Genomic DNA, 18,094 nt, shown 5'->3' on the forward strand with positions numbered 1-18,094 from the left:
GCACGACAGAAGTAGGGATAGGCCCAGAGCGGTAGGCTTAGCAAGCAGTAGTACAGAGTAGCCAGTAGCAAGAACATAGGATAGGGTAAGGACTCAGTCCCGAAATTTCTCTGAACCACAAAGACCTCCCGTCTTCTCCGAGGTGCCAGGGGAACCACCAAGCGCCGGCAAGTAGAGCCGCCTCGATATCACGGCCCCCCGTCATTTGCTGGTTCGGGTGCTCCCCCCCATACACAGACCCGTGCTGGAACAAAGGCACGTTAAACGTATACCGTTTAGGTGGGCGCCCGATAACGCGCTGCCTAGGCGAAGGACCGCAGTGGCCTGATAACCGCCGTGCACAAGACCCCCGTGTAGGCCCGATAACGCCACACAAGCCCCAGGAAACGCCGGCCCGATAACGCCGCACGCCCAAGGCTCGACGCCCAACGACAAGGAACAAGCGTCAACACAAGAACCCCCAACTCCAAAGCCTGCGAAGACTTGGGCCTGTATTTCGAATATACGCTACTCCAACAACCGGGTATAATTTGCTCGGCGCGACCGCCATCCAGACGCGCCGAGTTTGTGCGAGATCGCATTCGCGAGATTTCTGCGAGGGCGCTACTCCACAATGGTGCCGCGACACGGGAGTACTACTTCGAATAACGGGCTAACGATCCAAGAGGCATCGGAGGCAGGTGCGCAGTCGGCTAGAAGGTCGCCGACCGCAAGAGAGCACAGTGAGAGACCTGTCGCGTCCTGGAGCTCTGAGGGAACCTTCACGACAGGCCACGGGGCCAGCGACGACCAGGAGGGCTACGAAGAACAGTTTGCCGTTCCCGATGCGGCTCCCGACGATGGAGCCGCGAAGGGCCGCGACGCAAGTCGTGTTCCTACCGGTCAGAAGTCTGCAAAGGCCGACGACCAACAACAACCCACCGCCAAGGCAGCCACGAAGCGCAAGTCGCCCAAGAGGAAGAAGAAGAAGCTGCGCGCGCCAGACTCGGCGGAGGAGTCGCTGTCCAAGCCGCAAGGCAAGAACACGGGACGTCAGTACACCGTCGAGGAGGTACGGTACGTCGTGGCGCGCACGGAGCTCTTCCGTCTGCTAGAACAAGACCCAATCCAATCTTGGTCTTCCTCAAGCCCATGCTGATGAGCAGCTTCACAGGCCCCTTCGTGGCGCCGGACTTCGATAGTCTCACCAGCGTCGCCCACGCCGCGCCGACTCTCTTCCAGATGCTGCGTGACTCGGGATTCGTGCGGGGGGCTTTCGAGATGGAGAGGCTGTGCGATTGGGACCTCAAATCTTGGTTACGTGCGATTCGCGTCGTGCAGGAGCCCTTGGCGATTCTCGCCGGATCCGTCAAACAAGACGCGACGAGTTCCGAAACCGACCAAGACGCGCCGAGTCCCTCGGCGGGCCCAGCCCAGACTTCGACGACCACGCCCTCGCCTCCACCTCGATACCAATCGAGCGTGGACTCCGACAGCAGTTTCGAGTCGCCCAAGCGCATGCCCATGAACCGGCCGCCGCGCGTCATGCAGCTATCCGCGGCGCCCGCACGCACGGAGTTGACGAAACCCGCCGAGGAGGTGCTTCCCAAGGCCTTGGGAGAATCCATCATCAAGTTGATGCAGACGACAGTGATGAGCGCCCCGCGCGCCGACACAGCCGCAATTCCGACGGGGCCGAAGCCGCCCGCGAGTCCCACACTCACGGTGGCTCGCCCCCAGGAGGCAGCGGATATCGCCATGGAGTCGGTCAGTTCGCGTTCTTCGACGAGGTCCAGGGCTCGACGCAACGCAGACGAGGACCCCGATGACCTGTTCGACTTGGACATCGGAGTGCCAAGAACCGCGGCCGCCGTCTCGACGGCGACAGCCGGCGGCGTAGCCCTCGCCCGCGTACGCCTCTCAGCATCGTCCAAGCTGAAAGAGTTCTCGGGACGGGACGCCAGCGAAGAGAAAGCCAGACTGTGGCTCAACCGTCTGAAATCCGCCGCGCGGCGCGACAGGATGACGGGCGAAGAAGTGTGCGGGCAGTTCAGCGATCTAATGAGCGGCCCTGCGCGCCAATGGTATCTCCAGTTGCCCAGGAAGGTCAAGAAATCATGGACCGAGCTGATGGAGCAATTCCGTGTGCAATACTGCGGCAAGGGCGTGTCAATGGCCAGCCGCTACTACCATGCGGCTCAGCGCCCCGACAAGACCCCCCTGGATTACTTGTACCGGCTCAACGTCGCGGGCTTGAGGGCCAACATCCCATACGCCGAGGGTACGACTGAAGTGAAGCGCGAACACGTCGAGCATTTCATCCGGACGCTGAACACGCAGGAGGCCGAACTCGCCTCGCGTCTCACGCTGATGGAGGTCGCCGACTCCGAGGCGCTGGAGAAGAAGCTGCGTGCCCGACAACGGGGACTGGCCCACCAGAAAAAGACTCTCTTCGGCTCGAACAAGTTCCGCCAAAAGGCGCCGACCCCACCGACTCAGCCGGCGCGCGCTGTGCATGCGATTCACGTCGCGTCGGACGAGTACGATTCGGGACGCGAAAGTCGCGACAGCGACGATCGCCAGTACGACCAAGACGAGGCGGACGAAGAACGCGCCAAGTTGTTCGTCGCGGGACAGGCTCCGCCGGGAGAGCCGGCGCGTCGCAACTTCGATCCCGATGACTCGGGGCGCGACCGCCCGCGGTGCCGCCACTGTGGTTCACGTCGCCATGTCGAAGGAGACGGCTGGAAGATGTTGACGTGTCAGAAGTGTGGTGGCCAGCACCCGACGGAGCGATGCTTGAGGGTGTGCAAGGCCTGCGGTGACGTGCACGAAGCCGGAGAATGCCCGATGGAGGAGTTCTTCAACCAATTGCGCCAGTGGTTTGACCCGAATAAACACGCGGGAATGCTGCCGCCGGCCGTCGAGAAGATGTTAAAGTAGGACGCTCGCTGGCTTGGAAACCAGTACGAGACGAGCGACCTGTTTCCGTCTATGCATATGTGACCAAGAAGTCGCGAGACGTGGTTAGTGAGAGCCCGACTTCCCTGAATGATAATACATGTGAATCCAACCCGGAACGTACCACGCAAGAACGCGCGCCGCGAATCTCGGCGGGCCGACGTACGAAGGACGACGAGTTTGCACGTGAACCACCCCTGGACGAGATCGACTTGCAACCAGGAGAGCGACGCGGATACTGGAAACATTACGCGCCGCACAAGTGGTACAAGCAGGCCAAGATTCATGGAAAGCTGAACAACCGCCATGCTGTGTTATTGCTCGACACAGGTGCCGAGGTGTCCATCCTGGACACCACCTTTGCTCGTGAGGTAGGCTGCCTGATTGACACGGAGATCACGCAAGAGTGTGTGGGAATTCGTGATGAGACATATTACACGGTGGGGAGAACCAGAGTCAAGATTACCTTGGCTGGGAACTTGGTGTACTACATGCACCTGTGGGTCGGCGACTTCGTCGGCCAACACGCTGGGAATGAACTTCATGGTGCCCGCTGGAGTGCGCATCGACACTGCGGACGGCACGGCGTGCCTCCCCGACGAGGTGCATATCCAGATGATCGGACGAAGACCGCTATACGGCGCACGGATGCACCCGGTCAACGTCAAGACGCCTGTGAGGCTCGAACCAGGAGACACGCATGAAGTATTGCTGAGGCCGGATCGAAACGCGCCGTTCGTGTGGGTGACACAAGCAGAGTCGTGGGTGACTACCTTTGTCAAGGGGAGAGTCGGAAAGAAAACGTACCTGCGTGTCACGAACATCGGAGACGCAGCGATAACCCTCGACGCGCATGAAACGCTTGGGTGGTGAACGCCGTCTGACGGCCAGCCTCGGAACCGTGGATTCGCCCGACTGGGCTCCACCCGGTACCAGCAGTGGTAGAATCTGGCGTACGGCGCGACGCGCGACGCGGAGGAGAACTGGATCCCAGCCGAGCTCGACGTACAGACGACGGGTCGCCCCTCATACCCGACGCCTAAAGCCATCTTGCGCCCGGAGCCGAGACAACTCGGGACGCGACGCGCCGTGACCCCAGTGTTGGCGGCTGTCGCGGAAGCGCCGAAGGGAAGGGGGGGTAGACTTGCCACCCGACGACCACAAGCCGGATACGGACGAGGAGGCGGTGGAAAGCGAACCCGATATGCCTCCGACTGTGGCTGGAAGCGCTGCGATGGAAGAATCGCCGGAGTCGGAACTCGCTGAGCCAAAACTCGACGGACCAAACCCCGTCGAGCCGAATTTCGACGAGGCGAAACCTGATGAGCAGGAGGAAGACGACGCGGTCCTCATCCACGAGGGGTCCGACCTCTTCGTAGAGGATCTCGAGTCTGAGATGGCAGTGCTGCCAGACCTCTCGCTGACCGCCGAGGTGATGATCGAGGACTTGAAGGTCGGCATACCGACTGGACTCCCGCCCGAGGAAGCCACGATACAAGAAACGCGGCTACGCCATATCATCTGGAAGCGACGGAAGTGGTTGATCGACAAAGGCAACGCTTTGCCGCCGGCCGCCCTGGGTGTTGTCTGCGACATCGACGTGGGCGATGCAAAACCCGTCGCGCAACGCGTCCGGAAAATCCCGCCGCAGTTTCGAGAGAAAGTCGCCGACTTGATCAAAGGGCTGCTGAGCGCGAGGATGATCCAGAAGTCGTAGTCGCCGTGGGCGTCGCCCATTGTCGTGATCATAAAGAAGAACGGCGTCGATATCCGGCTTTGCATTGACTACAGGCTCATAAACGGGCTGACACAGTTGATGATTTAGCCCATGCCGCTCGTCAACAACTTGCTCGAAGACTTGGACAAGTATCTGTGGTACTGCTCCCTCGACATGGCGAGCGGCTTCTGGGTCGTCCCCATGACAGACCGGGCCCGGCTCATCTCAGCCTTCCTCACGCCGATGGGACTGTACGAATGGCTGCGTATGCCGTTCGGCCTGTGCAACGCGCCGCGGATTTACCAACGCTTGATCGACAACGCGCTCTACGGGTTCATGAAGCTGTCCCCGGATGGCAGCACTCGGGACGTCTTTGAAGACGGCGAACCGGTGAAGCCAGGTATTCACTCCATTCTGGGACGGAGGTCGTACATCGACGACTTCCTCATCGGGGGCACGTCGTGGGACGACCTGTGCGAGAAGGTCGAACGCTTGCTGGATGTCTGCGAGCAGTGGCACTTGTCCATCAGTGTCGAAAAGAGCGAGTGGGGCATGTCCAAGGTCGACTACCTGGGCCATCAAGTCTCAGGACTCGGTCTCGAGGCGAAGCCGAAGAATCTGGAGTCGCTGATGTTGCTCGAGTTCCCGCGCACACTCAAGGGCCTGCAATCGTTCTTGGGTAGCCTCAATTACTACCACCGGTTCATTGCAGACTTTGCGGTGTATGTAACCGCGCTGTATTCGCTGACGGAGACCGACTTCAACGAGTACGTCACGCGTCCAAAAGTCCGCGGGCATGAGAAGTGGACGCACGCGACGCGCTCAAGGCAAAACTCGCCGAGACCCCAATGTTGAAACACTTCGACGCGAACCGAGAATCCGTCGTGATCGTGTACGCCAGCGACTGGGCCATCTCAGGGGTGCTCACGCAGGTCCACGACGAAGTGTACATGCCTGTGAAGTTCACCAGTCGTACGTTGAAGCCCAACGAGCTGAACTACGACATCGTCGAAAAGGAGATCTTGGCCCTGTTGCGCGTCTTAAACGAGTGCTACATGATGCTAGCAGGGAGACCAGTCCGTGTCTTAACACGTCACACGACACTCGCCTGGTTGTTCCGGTCCAAAGGACTACAAGGGCGACTGTCACAGTGGGCCGCGATCCTCTCGCCGTGGAAGTTGGAAATCTGCCGATCCATGAAGGGAGAAGAAGAACTCCTTGGCGCGCTGGCCGCGGGCATTACCCCGCGAGCCTTCGTCGACGCGGCGCTAGAAGAGATCGCCCCGCGGAAACGGGCCTCCAGGATTGTAGTCATTCCAGTCCCCGACGTGGCGCGCGACGAGGTCTTGCACGTTTTGAGCTTTGACGGATCGGCCAAGGCGAAGCGAGAAGGCGGAGCATACAGTGCTGTCATTTGGCAGCTGCCGAACTGGGAGATCGTGCGCGCCGCGTCGGGATATGCGACGGACCTCACGGTCAACGAGGCGGAATACCGCGGGCTGCTGCTCGGATGTTCTCTTCTAGAGGAACTCGACGACGTCACCCGATTCGTTGTATGCGGAGACTCCAACCTTGTCATCAGGCAGATGCGGGACGAGATGGACTGCAAGTCCCCGGGGCTGAAGCTGCTGCGACAAAAGACGCGAAACGCACTCCAGGCATGGCCGCGCCACGAACTCTTCCACGTACGACGAGACTGGAACGAGAGTGCCGACATGCTGGCTGGACAAGCTCTGCAGCGTCAAGGAGGTCGCAACGCGCACAGCCCCGAAGAGATTCAAGATCTGAAGACGCTGAATCGCTTGGAAGAAGTCATCCGACCACGGGCATCGAGTCCCGAGATGGCGTCTCCAGCCAGTCCCGACGCGGAAAATCTCGACGCGGAAAATCGCGACACGAAAACGCGCGGCGTAGATGACCCCGCCGGGAAGGCCATGGACGCGGGACGCGGGACAGCACAAGTCCTCGCGGTGACGACGCGCTCGGCTGCCGCACGCACGACAACACGTAGGGCCCGTCCTCCAGAAGTCCTGGAGGAGCGGGTGGTGCAACGACGGCGCCTGGATCGCATCCACGTCGCCCAGGACGAAGAGGTCTGGATCGTCAACCTCAAGAAGTATCTCCGCGGCGACGTCGGAGACCTATCTCGGCGCGAGATGAAGAACTGCCAAAAGCTTGCACCTCAGTACGAAGAGGGCGAAGGCGGGCTGCTCTACTACCAGCCGAGAAGCGACGATTCCGCCGAGGATCGCGATGTGATGATGAAGCTGGTGATCCCGGAGACGCTTCGGGAAGATGTACTCCACCACTATCACGCGAGCCTGGAAGGCGGACACCAGGGTATTGGCCGCACGTACCAACGCGTGAGGCGCCACTTCCATTGGCCAGGGATCTTCAGAAGCGTCCAGCGCTACGTCGACGAATGCACCGACTGCGAGACGGGAAAGGGTCGGCCGACCATCCAGGGCGAGTCGCCGGGCAACATCGTCGCGACGTACCCGTTCCAGGTCATTGCCATGGACCATATTCCGTCGTTGCCGGCATCCTACAAAGGCAACACAGAGCTGTTAGTCTGGGTCGACCTCTTCACGGGGTTCGTCGTGGTCAAAGCGAATGCATCACGAACCGCGCAGACGGTGGCCGAGGCGTACGAGGAGGCGGTGTTCAGGGCTTCGGCGCGAGCGAGGCTATCCGCCACGACCGCGAGCCGGGCTTCATGTCCGACTTCTTCAAGGCGTTCAGCAAACTCATGGGTCAGAGACAGCGAGCGACGCTTGCTTATCGTCCCCAAGCCAACGGTGCTGCAGAACGGATGGTGCAGACGGTTACAGGTGCGATCAAGATGTACATCGCGGACGTCGACCAACGCGACTGGGACGAATACGCCGAGCGTCTTACCTTCGCGCTAAACACGTCGCACGACCAGACGAGGAATGAAACCCCGTTCTTCTTAGCGCACGGCTGGGATCCTCGGTCGACGCTGGAAGCGACGCTGGCCGTCGGGAACACGTCGACCCGGGACGCCGAGGCGAGGCGGTGGAGGCTCCGTATCCAGCGACACTACAAGGTGGCAACGGCACAAGCGTTGGAGTTAGTCCGAGAGGCCGTCGAAGAGAGAGCGCGTCGAAAAACTGAAAACGCGACGCGACATGAGATCGCGACGGGCTCGCAAGTTTGGCTGTACCTGGATCGGGTGAAGCCGGGGTATGCGCGCAAACTCGCGCACATGTGGCACGGACCCTTCCGCGTCGCCGAGCTGGTCAGCGCGTTCGCAGTGCGCCTCGAGACGACGGGTACGCCCTATCATCTGTACCCCGTCGTCCACATCTCCAAGCTGAAGCCCGTCCGGGAATTCCCGTCGCGACCCACGACGCAGCTGACGGTGCCGGCCAAGGAACGCTTCGACGTCGACGAGGTACTCTTGCCGGAGGACAGCTGGGAAGCCACGCGCGAGCTGTAGGACGACGTCTTCGAGGTCGAGAAGATCGTGAACGTGCGCGAGGGGCGGGCTACCCGGTATGGGCGCACGCAACGCCAGTTCGAAGTCAAATGGAAGGGCTACCCGGACATGACGTGGGTCGACGAGCTCGATCTGAATTGCGGCGGGTTGTTGTACGACTTCCTGCGCCAGCGCACGGGACGCAACCGGTTCGAGGCGATGCAGTCGCACGAGAAAGCGGAGGCGGCGGAGCCTGGTGGGTGAACGCCCACGGGTGCGACTAAGTCGGCAGGGGGGCTGTCGACGGGAGGACTGGTGGGAAGCCTCTACTCTGGGAATGGCCGGAGCGAGGGATTGGATGAGGGAAGTGAGGAGGACCAGCCTGTTGCTGAAGATGGGACGGCGGAGGGCCGTCTCATAAAAGATATGGAGAAGTGGAAAGAAACAAGGGAAAAGATCAAGGCTACGTGTTGAAGTTACGGCTACAACAACTAAACGCGACGGACTGCGACGATGGGCCAAGACTCAAACCTGCTGGACAAACTTACCTGCAAGACGCGGCACATGAAAGGCGGGGTGATCGCGCGTCACTCGACAGCGTACGTTGGCGTCCATCTCGGCCACAGTGAGCGGCGTCCGATAGAACCGGCGCCAGGGCTCCTGCGTGTCGATGTCGTCGAGCGTGGCTTGCAACGTCGCGTGCTGGAGGCCTGGATACCACCGTCCGATCGACGTGTGCGCGGGCGGAAAGTGAAGCATCATTGGGTCCAGCAAGAGGTCCATGTCTGCGAGCCCTTGCTGGAACAGCCCGACCACCAGCTGCAACAGGCTGTTGAGGTGGTTGCCCGCGTGTGAGCGACGCGAGTTGCGCGCCGTGCGCCACCTTTTCCACGCCGCGCCCTGCACGAAGAGCTCATGGGTGGCCTCCCAGTACGCCTGAGCCCAGTGCTCGATGTGGTGCCGGAGCCGACGTAGGAATGGGCGGAACGCCGGGTCGCCGGACGCGAAGAGAAGCGCCTCAGCGGCTTGAGCGAGGTACCGCCATGGCCGAGTCGCGTATAGCGCGTCGACGTTGGCCAGAGTCACGAGGGCGCGGTTCCAGTTCGCAGGCGCGGGGGGAACACGGCGCGGAATGATCCAGCCGGGCGGCGGCAGGAAGAGCGTACGCAACTCCTGCACAGTGATGAGATGAAGGCGGAGACGTCGTACCCGCTTGGGCGAAGGAGCGTACGCGAGGCTGCCGCCAGCCAGACGGAGTTCCGGCAGGCGGAATCACAGGGTCGAAGAAGGGCGCCGCCGGAGCACTCCCCGCCGAGCCGCTGGAGGCGGTGCTCGAGGACGAGGCGCGGGATGACGAGGAAGCGGACGAGACGTCGCAACTGGAGTCGCCCGAATCGCCCGGACCAGGGCCTGGTCCAGCTCCGTCTGCCGCTCGGCCCCTCAGCGAGGAGTGCGTCGGCCGTGCAGGAGAAGAGTGACGCGAGGCCGCCGACCCCGCCGCGTGCGCCGAACGCGTTGAGCCGGCCGAACGCGTCGACGCCAAGGAGGGCGAGCGAGAACGCGAGCGCGAGCGTGGAGGCGAGTGCGAACGCGAACGAGAGGCCGAGCGGGAACGCGAACGCGAAGCAGAACGGTGTCCAGGAACGTGACGGCGAACGTGGAGGCGAACGCGCCGGCGACCGTGACGGCGAACGAGGAGGCGGACGCGCCGGCGACCGTGAGCGAGACCCGGGGCTATGCAGCCGGCGGCGCTTGGACTGAGCTCGCCGCGCTTGGTCCTCGCTGTCCGAAGACTCGGAGCCGAAGAGCGACGCGTCCTCTCGTGCGCGCGCTGCAGCTGCAGCGGCCACAGAGGGCGTAGCTGCAGATGAGGCCTGCGCAGCGGCGTTGTCGGAAGCCGCAGTGTCGGCCACGGTAGAGGGCCGCCGACTTCGTCGAAGGGGCGAAGAACCAGACGACGTAGCGGAAGCCACTCCTGACGGCCTAGACGCGTGTGACTGAGAACCCACACGACTCGACGCGCCGTGTCGAGGTCGCCGAAAACCCGACGAGGACGAGGCAGCGAACGAAGTCGGAACAGGACGGGAGCCCGAAGGACCTGCTGGAGGGCAAGCGCCAGTCGTCGAGCCCGCCGTCGAAGCCGACGAGCCCGCCCGGGCACCAGAGCTCGACGCAGTTGAAGCAGGAACAGGAACCGCGGATGCCGCAGGAACTGCTGCGGACGTAGGAATAGCAGGGGGGAGGGGGATCGCACCGTCGATCTCCGCCGTGAAAGTGGCTTCGAGTCGCCTGACCAGGTCAGCGGTGTCGATCTGCCCGCCTACACGCGTTACGACGCCGGCGAGACGATCGGCAAGCTCGTCGCGCACCCACAGCGCCAGCTCTCGGCCCCGACGCGCGTCTCGAAGCATCCGACGCCAAGCCACAGCGCGTTCGTCGCGCTCTCGGATGGCCAAGTCGCGCTCCTCCTCCAGCTCGGCGACGCGAGTTCTGAGACGATGGGTCTGGGCGCCGACCGGTCCTCGACGCTGCTGAGACGACCGCCGAATGGACAGCCACCCAGCTCGATACTGCGCCGCGCGAGATGTGGCGCAAAGTTCGCCGGCTTGAGCCTGCGCCATCTCGGACTCGGCGGCCACACGGAGAGTCGTAGCAGTAGCCACTGACTTCTTCAGCTCGTGGATACACGTCGCGCTGCGGCGGAGCTCCTCGGCATGGGCCACTAAGAGCGCGTTGACGCGCCGAAGGTCGTCCTTGCAGCGGGACGTTCAGGTTCTGGGCCGCCTCGATCTCCATGCGGCTCTGAGAAAGCGACGCACGGGCCGCGCGGAGCTCTTCGTCGACCGGGGCGCGCTGCTGCTCCAGAGCGGTCAAGGCCTGACGAGCCTGATCTCTCTCGGCGACGGCAGCGTCTCGCCACTGCTCAAGGGCGGCCACGGCTCGACGTGCCTGGTCCCTCTTGGTGACAGCATCGTCTCGCTCGCGTCTCAGGGCCGTGGAGGCTCGACGCACTTGATCCCGCATGTCGAGGGCCCCGTCACACTCTTGCTCGACGACCACGAGAACGGGGGTTACGCGGTCACGCTCGGCGAGAGCGGCGTCGCGCTGCTGCTCGGCAGTGGCCACGAGCTGCCGCATGTGATCTCGTTCAGCTTCGGCAGCGGCCACGCGCTTGGACAGGAGCGAGGGCGGCTTGGGCGGCTGCGAGGTCGACGCGAAGGCCGTAACGCTCGGCGCGCGCGTCGTCGCGCCCGCCTTGTGCAGCAAACAGCCGCGTTAACGGCACGGTGGAGGGAGGCGGCGTAGCAGGAGCGCGCGCGAGTTGGGCGGTCAAGTCAGTGACCTGGTCTCGTGCCGCCCGGAGCTGAGTTTGAAGATCACGATATTGCTTTGTCGAGGAGCCTCGCTCGGCGCGGAGTAGAGCCTCGGCAGCGTCGGCGCGCTTAGCACGAGCGCGGAAGTCGGCCACTTGGCCCTCCAGGACTGCGTAGTCCCGCTCGGCGTGCTCCCAGGAGAAGAGCGCCTGCTCGAGCCGGATCATGCCTGCGCGATAACCCTCGCGAGCACGATGCAAGATCGCGAGATTGCGGTCATGCAGCGCGGACGCGTGAGTAGCCAAGCCCGCATTGTGCGCTGAGACGAGTTCGTACTGGGCGCGCAGCTCCTGGTTCTCGCGCTGGAGAGTGTGCGCGTCGGCGACAAGAGCAGTCACCGAGTGGACGGGGGCGCCTGAAGTCGAGACAAAGCGAAGGCGCGGGGCAGGTTCTGCGACGACACACCCACCTGGGGAGTGCGCGTGCGTGGCAGCGGGACGAATGTGGTGTAGTACCCCGCGGAAGAAGTGAGCGCGCCGGGCGCCGGAGGAAGAAGGCGTCGGGACGCGAGTGATGGACTTCAACGCGGCTGATGGAACGCGACGCGGATTGATGGGCGCGACGCAGGGCCGTGCTGATTATCTCCACATCTATTTTATTAGTTTATGCAAAAAAAATAAAAAATATTAAACAACGTTATTTATTTAAAAAGTTTGAAAAAAATAGATTAACGTTAAAAATTCTTTCAAAAAAATTAAATATTGAAAAAGATTTACGAAGCATAAACCCATGATTTACTCCACAAATTTCACTACATTGTCCATAAAAAACACCCTCTCTTTTAATAAACATTGATGTTTGATTTAAACGACCTACTTAATGCTTTTATTAATAATAATTAAACCATTTAAATGGTTTAAATTTTTATTTTGTTAAATATTTAATTAATTTTAAACTTAAATAGAAAGGATATAAAATACTTTTAAATGTAGGTTCTTTAAAAAAAATACCTGTTTTAATTTTTTTATTTCTATGTAAATAAAGGTCGGATACTTGCTCTTCCCCTCTGCCTTCGCGCGCTTGGAACTAGTGGTTCAATGTGAATGCAAAAATGCGCAAAACACCCAAATTAGGGGTGTATCTCTCTACATGCGATCCCACGGACTTTTCTCTCGCATCTCTGATTGGCCTAAATAAAGGTGTATCTCTTGAACCGCTGTAGCGCTCTACATGCGAAATGCGGTATGGACAAGATGGCGTCGAGTTTTGACGATCACGAGCTCAACGCGGTTAGTGCTCATTGGCTAAGCCTCACGCTTTCATTCAAGTACTGGTTCTTGTAATGTTTTATGTGTTGTTTGACATGTGACTTTGGTTAGTAGTGAAGACAACGAAGTCGCATGCCTTGATGTTGTTTGTTGACGACTTCGATACACAAGCACAACTTTTTTTAACCAGCGGGACGAAACGAGATTAAGGGGTTATTTAGGGCTGCTCTCGAAGACGTACGGCACCATCAGAGAAGTTGGTGTGTGCTCAACTACGTGTCGCCTGGTGTGTGTATTGTGCAAATTTACACGGCCTTACGAATGAGGCCGCTGTGCGTGGCAAGGAGCCCATCCACAAGCTCACACAACTGGTATTCGCTTTTCGCGGCAAGATCTGCTCAAATCGGCGTAGCACACATTGGGCAGAGGCGACAGCTCGCTAAAAACGATCCAGTACATACAAAACTAGTAGGTTGGAAAAGGATCCAACTAGGAAGATGTTGTAGTTAACTAGGCTTAACCCAAAGCCCAATTCCCATTTCCTTACACGCCTCGGTCATGAGAGCACACTAGTCACCACGTCCACACCTAGGTCAACGGTTCAACGCCGACTGCCAACAAGTGCGAGGCTTAGGACGATCAGACAGCTGCCGACTGACCCGTCAACGACACGGCGGGTCTCGGGAATAGGGACGGCTGGGAGGGAGCTACATGGACACCTTGGGCTTCCGGCAAGCCCCAGGCGGCTCCCGCCGGACATGCAAATGGGCGAGACAACGTCCGTCACTGCCATCGAACGAATCCGACGCTCGGAGACGTTATCTCTCACGGCCAGAGTACTGACTGCACTGTACTCTGCGCCCCCGTGGTCTCTCCCCACGGATCCCGCCACCCTACTTGATGCGTCGTCCTCATATGCACTGTCCGTCACTTTCGCCTACCTTCGTTGTTACTCCTTCGTGCTCCTGGCCGACCACCCTCGAGCCGCAGTACCAGCTAGCGTAGGAACCTGTGCGTCGGTGCAACTTGCGTGTATTTAGTCTTTACTCACCACTGACCAGTGATAAACCGCAACTGAGGGTCGAGCGGCTCAACCTCCGCTCGTTGTCCCCGCTTAGCCTACCTTCCTACTCTATCACACGGCGCCTTCTACTCCTACTTGGACCTCTCCCTCTTCGTCTCCCATCTCCGCTCTCGTGGTTTTTCGGCCTCTCATCGTGGGAGGCCGCGTCACCCCTCCGGCGCTCATACTTACTGTCCTTCGCTGCTCTCCGGGTCGCCCCTCCTAGCGATCTTCTGCCTTCGACTGCAACCTGCTCTTGCTGCTGCTGGTGACCGTAGCCTGCTGGCTCGCTCGGGCCACCGTCACCCCAAACCATACCGCTGCGCCACCGTCTCCACGCTGTGCGCCACACCACTCATTGCGTCAAGTTAATCGTGACGTGACCCCCAGCTTGATCGCGTCCTGCAGCCCAGTGGCAGGGCACCATACTACACGCCATCCCCGGCATCAAGATCGTCCTTGATCTTGTGGGCGTCGTCGAGCGCCTCGAACCCCTCTGCAGACAACCATCGCCGGCCCATGGGACCCCCACGCCGTACCCCGTACTCCACTTCGTGTTCCTGCACGTAACACCCAGTGTGATTACGAACTTGCCGTCGCGCTCGTTCGACGATAAATCCTGGTGTTGGCACCTGCAGCAGCTCGGGCATTGGGGCGGGTGGTCGTGGCGGTCCTCGCCCTTGTACCATCTCCACTGTGGCTCCGTGGTCACCGCCATGTGTGGTTCCGACGCCGGCAGTTGTTCCTCCGTCACCTCGTGGCTCTTGGGCTTCATTCGCCCGCTCGTCGCCGTCTCCGGCTTCCCCACCACCTTGTACCCCACGATCACCGTTTGCACCATCTTGCGTCGCGGCTGCGGCTTCCTGCTCGTCGCGCACAGCCTGCCGGCGGGATACTCGCGCTTCATGCGCGGCATCAGCTTCTTGTCGTCGTTGTTGCTGCGTCGGCCGCTCGTCTTCATCGTCCTGGGTTGCTTGCACCGCCTTCCGCCGCCGCTTCTTTTCCACAAGTGGCGTCTGTTCCTGCCCCGCGGCACCGCGTGCTTCAGGAGCTGGGCGAGGGCTCTGACTCTGACCCTGGCGACTTATTTCTGGCGCCCCTGTCGTGGTCGGAGATTCAACGGCCGAAGTACCCGTTGGTGCCCGTTGGCCCCCAGCCGTCGGTCCTGATCCACCGGCTCTGGTGCGCGATCCCTCAGCGTCGCCCTCGTTATTCACCGGCTGCGTCTCCGTCTCCGCGTCCTCATCGCCGTTCTCATCCTGCGAGTCGGCGTCCTCCCTGGCGAGTTCTTGCAGTATCTGTTCCGCTACCGTGCCGAGCGAGCTGCTCGGGCAACTGCTCGACACCAGGAAACTGCAGTGCACGATTAGCCTCTCGTCGTAGCCGGCGTCCGGAACGATCCTGGCCGGGCCCACCCACTGGTGGGCCAGCTTCGTAATGTCCTTACCCCGCGGAGGTTTCAACACCCAAACGAGGTCGCCCACGCCAAACGGCGTGGTTTCGCGCACTCGTCTGTTGTAGTACTTCTTGCGCCGTAACTGGTCCTTCGCCAGCGCGGTGCGTGTCACTTCCGACGCCCGTGTGAGACGGTCTACCAACGCTCGGTAATGCTCTGCGAATGCCCCGGTCCTCGCTGCGCTACTCGTCCTCGTTCGCAACAATTTGTTCGGAGCGCGCAACCGGCGCCCCATCATCAGCTCGTTGGGGCTGAAGCCCGTGCTCATGTGTCTCGCCCAGTTGTACGCGTATGCTGCGCACGGCAGCCAGCGGTCCCAGTCGTCCTGGTTCGCCGACACGTAGAGGGCCACCATATCCTTCCACGTGCGGTGGGACCGCTCTACCCGTCCCAGCAGCGCGGGTCGGTAGGGCACTGGCGTGAGTTGCTTCGCCTGCAGCTCGTTTACCAGCGCCTCCACAATCTGCCCGTTCAGTTCCGGTGCGCCGTCCATTACCTCCTCGCACATCGGCCCATGCACGAGGACCAGCTTCTCGACCATGAACCTCGCTGCATCATTCGCCGTGTGCGCCGGCGTTGCTGCCACGACCGCGTAACGTGTCGCGTAGTCTACAGCGGCGATCACGTATCGGTTGCCGTCCGGTGTAACGGGGAGCGGCCCCGCCACATCCAGCGCCCACCGGTCTCCTGGCTCTCCCACGCCCTGACTCCTGAGCAGGGGCACTACTTCCTTCGCCTTCGCCTTCCGGGACCCGCAGTCGCGGCAAGACTGCACCCATCTTCGCACGTGGACCCTCATGTCAGGCCACCAGTAGTTAGTTGCAATCCGCGCTAGCGTCTGTGGTGTACGCAAGAGGCACGCGTACACCGAGTTGTGGTTCTCACGCAGCGCCATAGCCCACAAGGCCGTGGGCAGCACAACGCGATTACTGCCGTCGTTGCCCTTGATGTACACAACCCCGTCCACCTCCACGATGGGCCGCGCGCCGTACTTGCCCTTCTTCTTCAGCTTCGGGACGGTCTTGTCACGGGGCGGATCAGTACGTTCGTCAGCTGGCCTTCTGAACCAGCTGCGGTGGGTTCGTCACCATGGCGGACCCGTCGTTCCCCGGGGTTATGGCGTTGTTCGTCAGCTCCGTGCCGTACGGCTGCGTTCCGTGGCTCGTCGTGCTGCTCACCGCCTTGATGTTCGTCACCGTTTTCTGCCGCTGCCACCATACCCACAGGGGCGCGTGACAGCGCGTCTGCCACGACGTTGTCGGCGCCCGGCTTGTAGATGACATCGAAGTCGTACTCCTGCAACTACAGGGCCCACCTGTGCAGCTTGGCGCTCAGCGTCGTCGCCGTCATCAACCATTTCAGGGCGGAGTGATCCGTGACCAACTGGAACCTCCGCCCGTACAGGTAAGGACGAAAGAGCTTCATGGCCCAAATCACTGCTGCGCACTCCAGCTCGGAGATGCCGTACCTGGCTACCGTCTCTGAGTTCACCTTCGAGGCGTACGCCACGGGCTGTTCCCCGTTGCCCAGGTCCTGCGTTTGCGCCTCCCCGAGCCCCACCACTGAGGCATCGGTGACTAATCGGAATGGCCGGGAGAAGTCGGGGTAGGCCAAGATCGGCCGTTCCGTCAGCACCCCCTTCCATTCCTCGAAGGCGCTCTGCTGCACCTCCCCCCAGCGCCACACAACCCTAATTTCGTCATCGGAGCCGCCCTGCTGGCGAACTGCGGTACGAACCGGCGGTAGTAGCCAGCCATCGCCACGAACCGCTTCACTGCCTCCACATTCTGTGGCACTGGGAAGTTCGTCACACTGTTTACGAGATTCTCCATCGGCCTCACTCCGTCTGCATCCAGTTCGTGGCCGAGGAATTCCAGCCTGTCGGCCGCGAACGTGCACTTCTTTGCCTTCAACGAGAGCCCCGCGATCGCCAGCCGCTGAAGCACCGCGGCCAGCTCGACCACGTACTGCGTCACGTCGCCCTTGGTGAAGATGATGACGTCGTCCAGGTACACGAGGCACGTCTGCATGAGGCCTCCCAACACGGCGTCCATGATCCGTTGAAATGTGCCGGGGGCGTTGGCAAGCCCGAACGGCATTCGTACGAACCGAAACAGCCCTCTCCGGGTCACGAACCCGGTCTTGTCGCGATCTTTCTCCGCGACGGGCACCTGCCAGTACCCCGAGTGCAAATCTAGCGTCGTAAACCTCTTCGCCCCGTACAGGTGGTCGAGGGTGCGGTAACGGGTAGACGTCTTTCACCGTGATCGCGTTTAGCAGGCGGTAGTCTATGCAGAAGCGCACGGACCCGTCTTTCTTCTTCACCAGGACCACGGGGAAGCCCCACGCCCCGTGACCCTCCTCGATGACTCCCCCGTGCAACATCTCGTCCACGTTGTCGTCAATCGCGTTGTTCTTCATGCGCATGTCGACGGGGACGGACTTTGATCGGTGCTTCCGTCCCCGTGTGGATCTCGTGCTCCACTCCGAGGGTGGCCGCTGGCGGACAGCCTTCTCTCGGCTCGAGTAGCGTAGGATAGATTCCCAGTAATTGTAATAACAGCTCGCGGTCCTCCTCGCTCATGCCCCCCACGTTCAACTCGTCCTCGTTGCTCAGTGGCCTGGTGTCCGACTGCAAGTCGGACAACCACTGCCGCACTCGTCCTCGGTCCAGTTCGCCCTCCTCCGCTAGCACCGTAATCTCTTCACCGGTCGGAGTCCACGTGCCCAGTTTCTCCTTTGGCGGCAACTTCACTGTGCGGCCGTACAAGTTCATCACCGGCACCACGATCTTTCCGTCTCGAACAGTCGTCAGCGTCGGGCCGAGCAGGATGTGCGACTCGCCCTGACCCGTCGGCGTGAACAGTCCCTCCGTGCCGTCAGGAGCCGCCACCGCC

General features: G+C 61.0%; 4 protein-coding genes across 4 annotated transcripts; 1 reads left to right on the forward strand and 3 right to left on the reverse strand.

Annotated features, from left to right (window-relative positions):
• Positions 1-613: 613 nt before the first annotated feature.
• Positions 614-2,922, forward strand: PHYSODRAFT_256811 (hypothetical protein; the record flags this gene model as incomplete). The annotated part of the gene is made up of 2 exons (XM_009536975.1): positions 614-1,056; positions 1,095-2,922. 2 exons carry the CDS (start codon positions 614-616, stop codon positions 2,920-2,922), a joined length of 2,271 nt encoding a protein of 756 aa, XP_009535270.1.
• A 5,631-nt stretch (positions 2,923-8,553) lies between these two features.
• PHYSODRAFT_256786 (hypothetical protein) lies at positions 8,554-11,880 on the reverse strand (the record flags this gene model as incomplete). Its single annotated transcript, XM_009536976.1, has 6 exons — positions 8,554-8,559; positions 8,700-9,269; positions 9,328-9,475; positions 9,501-10,818; positions 10,916-11,351; positions 11,440-11,880. Coding segments are annotated over 6 exons (2,919 nt in total), but the record flags the coding sequence as incomplete, so codon positions are not given.
• A 2,216-nt stretch (positions 11,881-14,096) lies between these two features.
• Positions 14,097-14,648, reverse strand: PHYSODRAFT_524368 (hypothetical protein; the record flags this gene model as incomplete). Its single annotated transcript, XM_009536977.1, has 1 exon — positions 14,097-14,648. The coding sequence occupies one exon, from the start codon at positions 14,646-14,648 to the stop codon at positions 14,097-14,099; it is 552 nt and encodes a 183-aa protein (XP_009535272.1).
• Positions 14,649-14,970: 322 nt separating this feature from the next.
• On the reverse strand, positions 14,971-15,432 carry PHYSODRAFT_435623 (hypothetical protein; the record flags this gene model as incomplete). Its single annotated transcript, XM_009536978.1, has 1 exon — positions 14,971-15,432. A coding segment is annotated over one exon (462 nt), but the record flags the coding sequence as incomplete, so codon positions are not given.
• Between the last annotated feature and the right edge of the window lie 2,662 nt (positions 15,433-18,094).

Source organism: Phytophthora sojae (genome assembly GCF_000149755.1).
Source record: "Phytophthora sojae unplaced genomic scaffold PHYSOscaffold_10, whole genome shotgun sequence".
Lineage (NCBI taxonomy): Eukaryota > Oomycota > Peronosporomycetes > Peronosporales > Peronosporaceae > Phytophthora > Phytophthora sojae.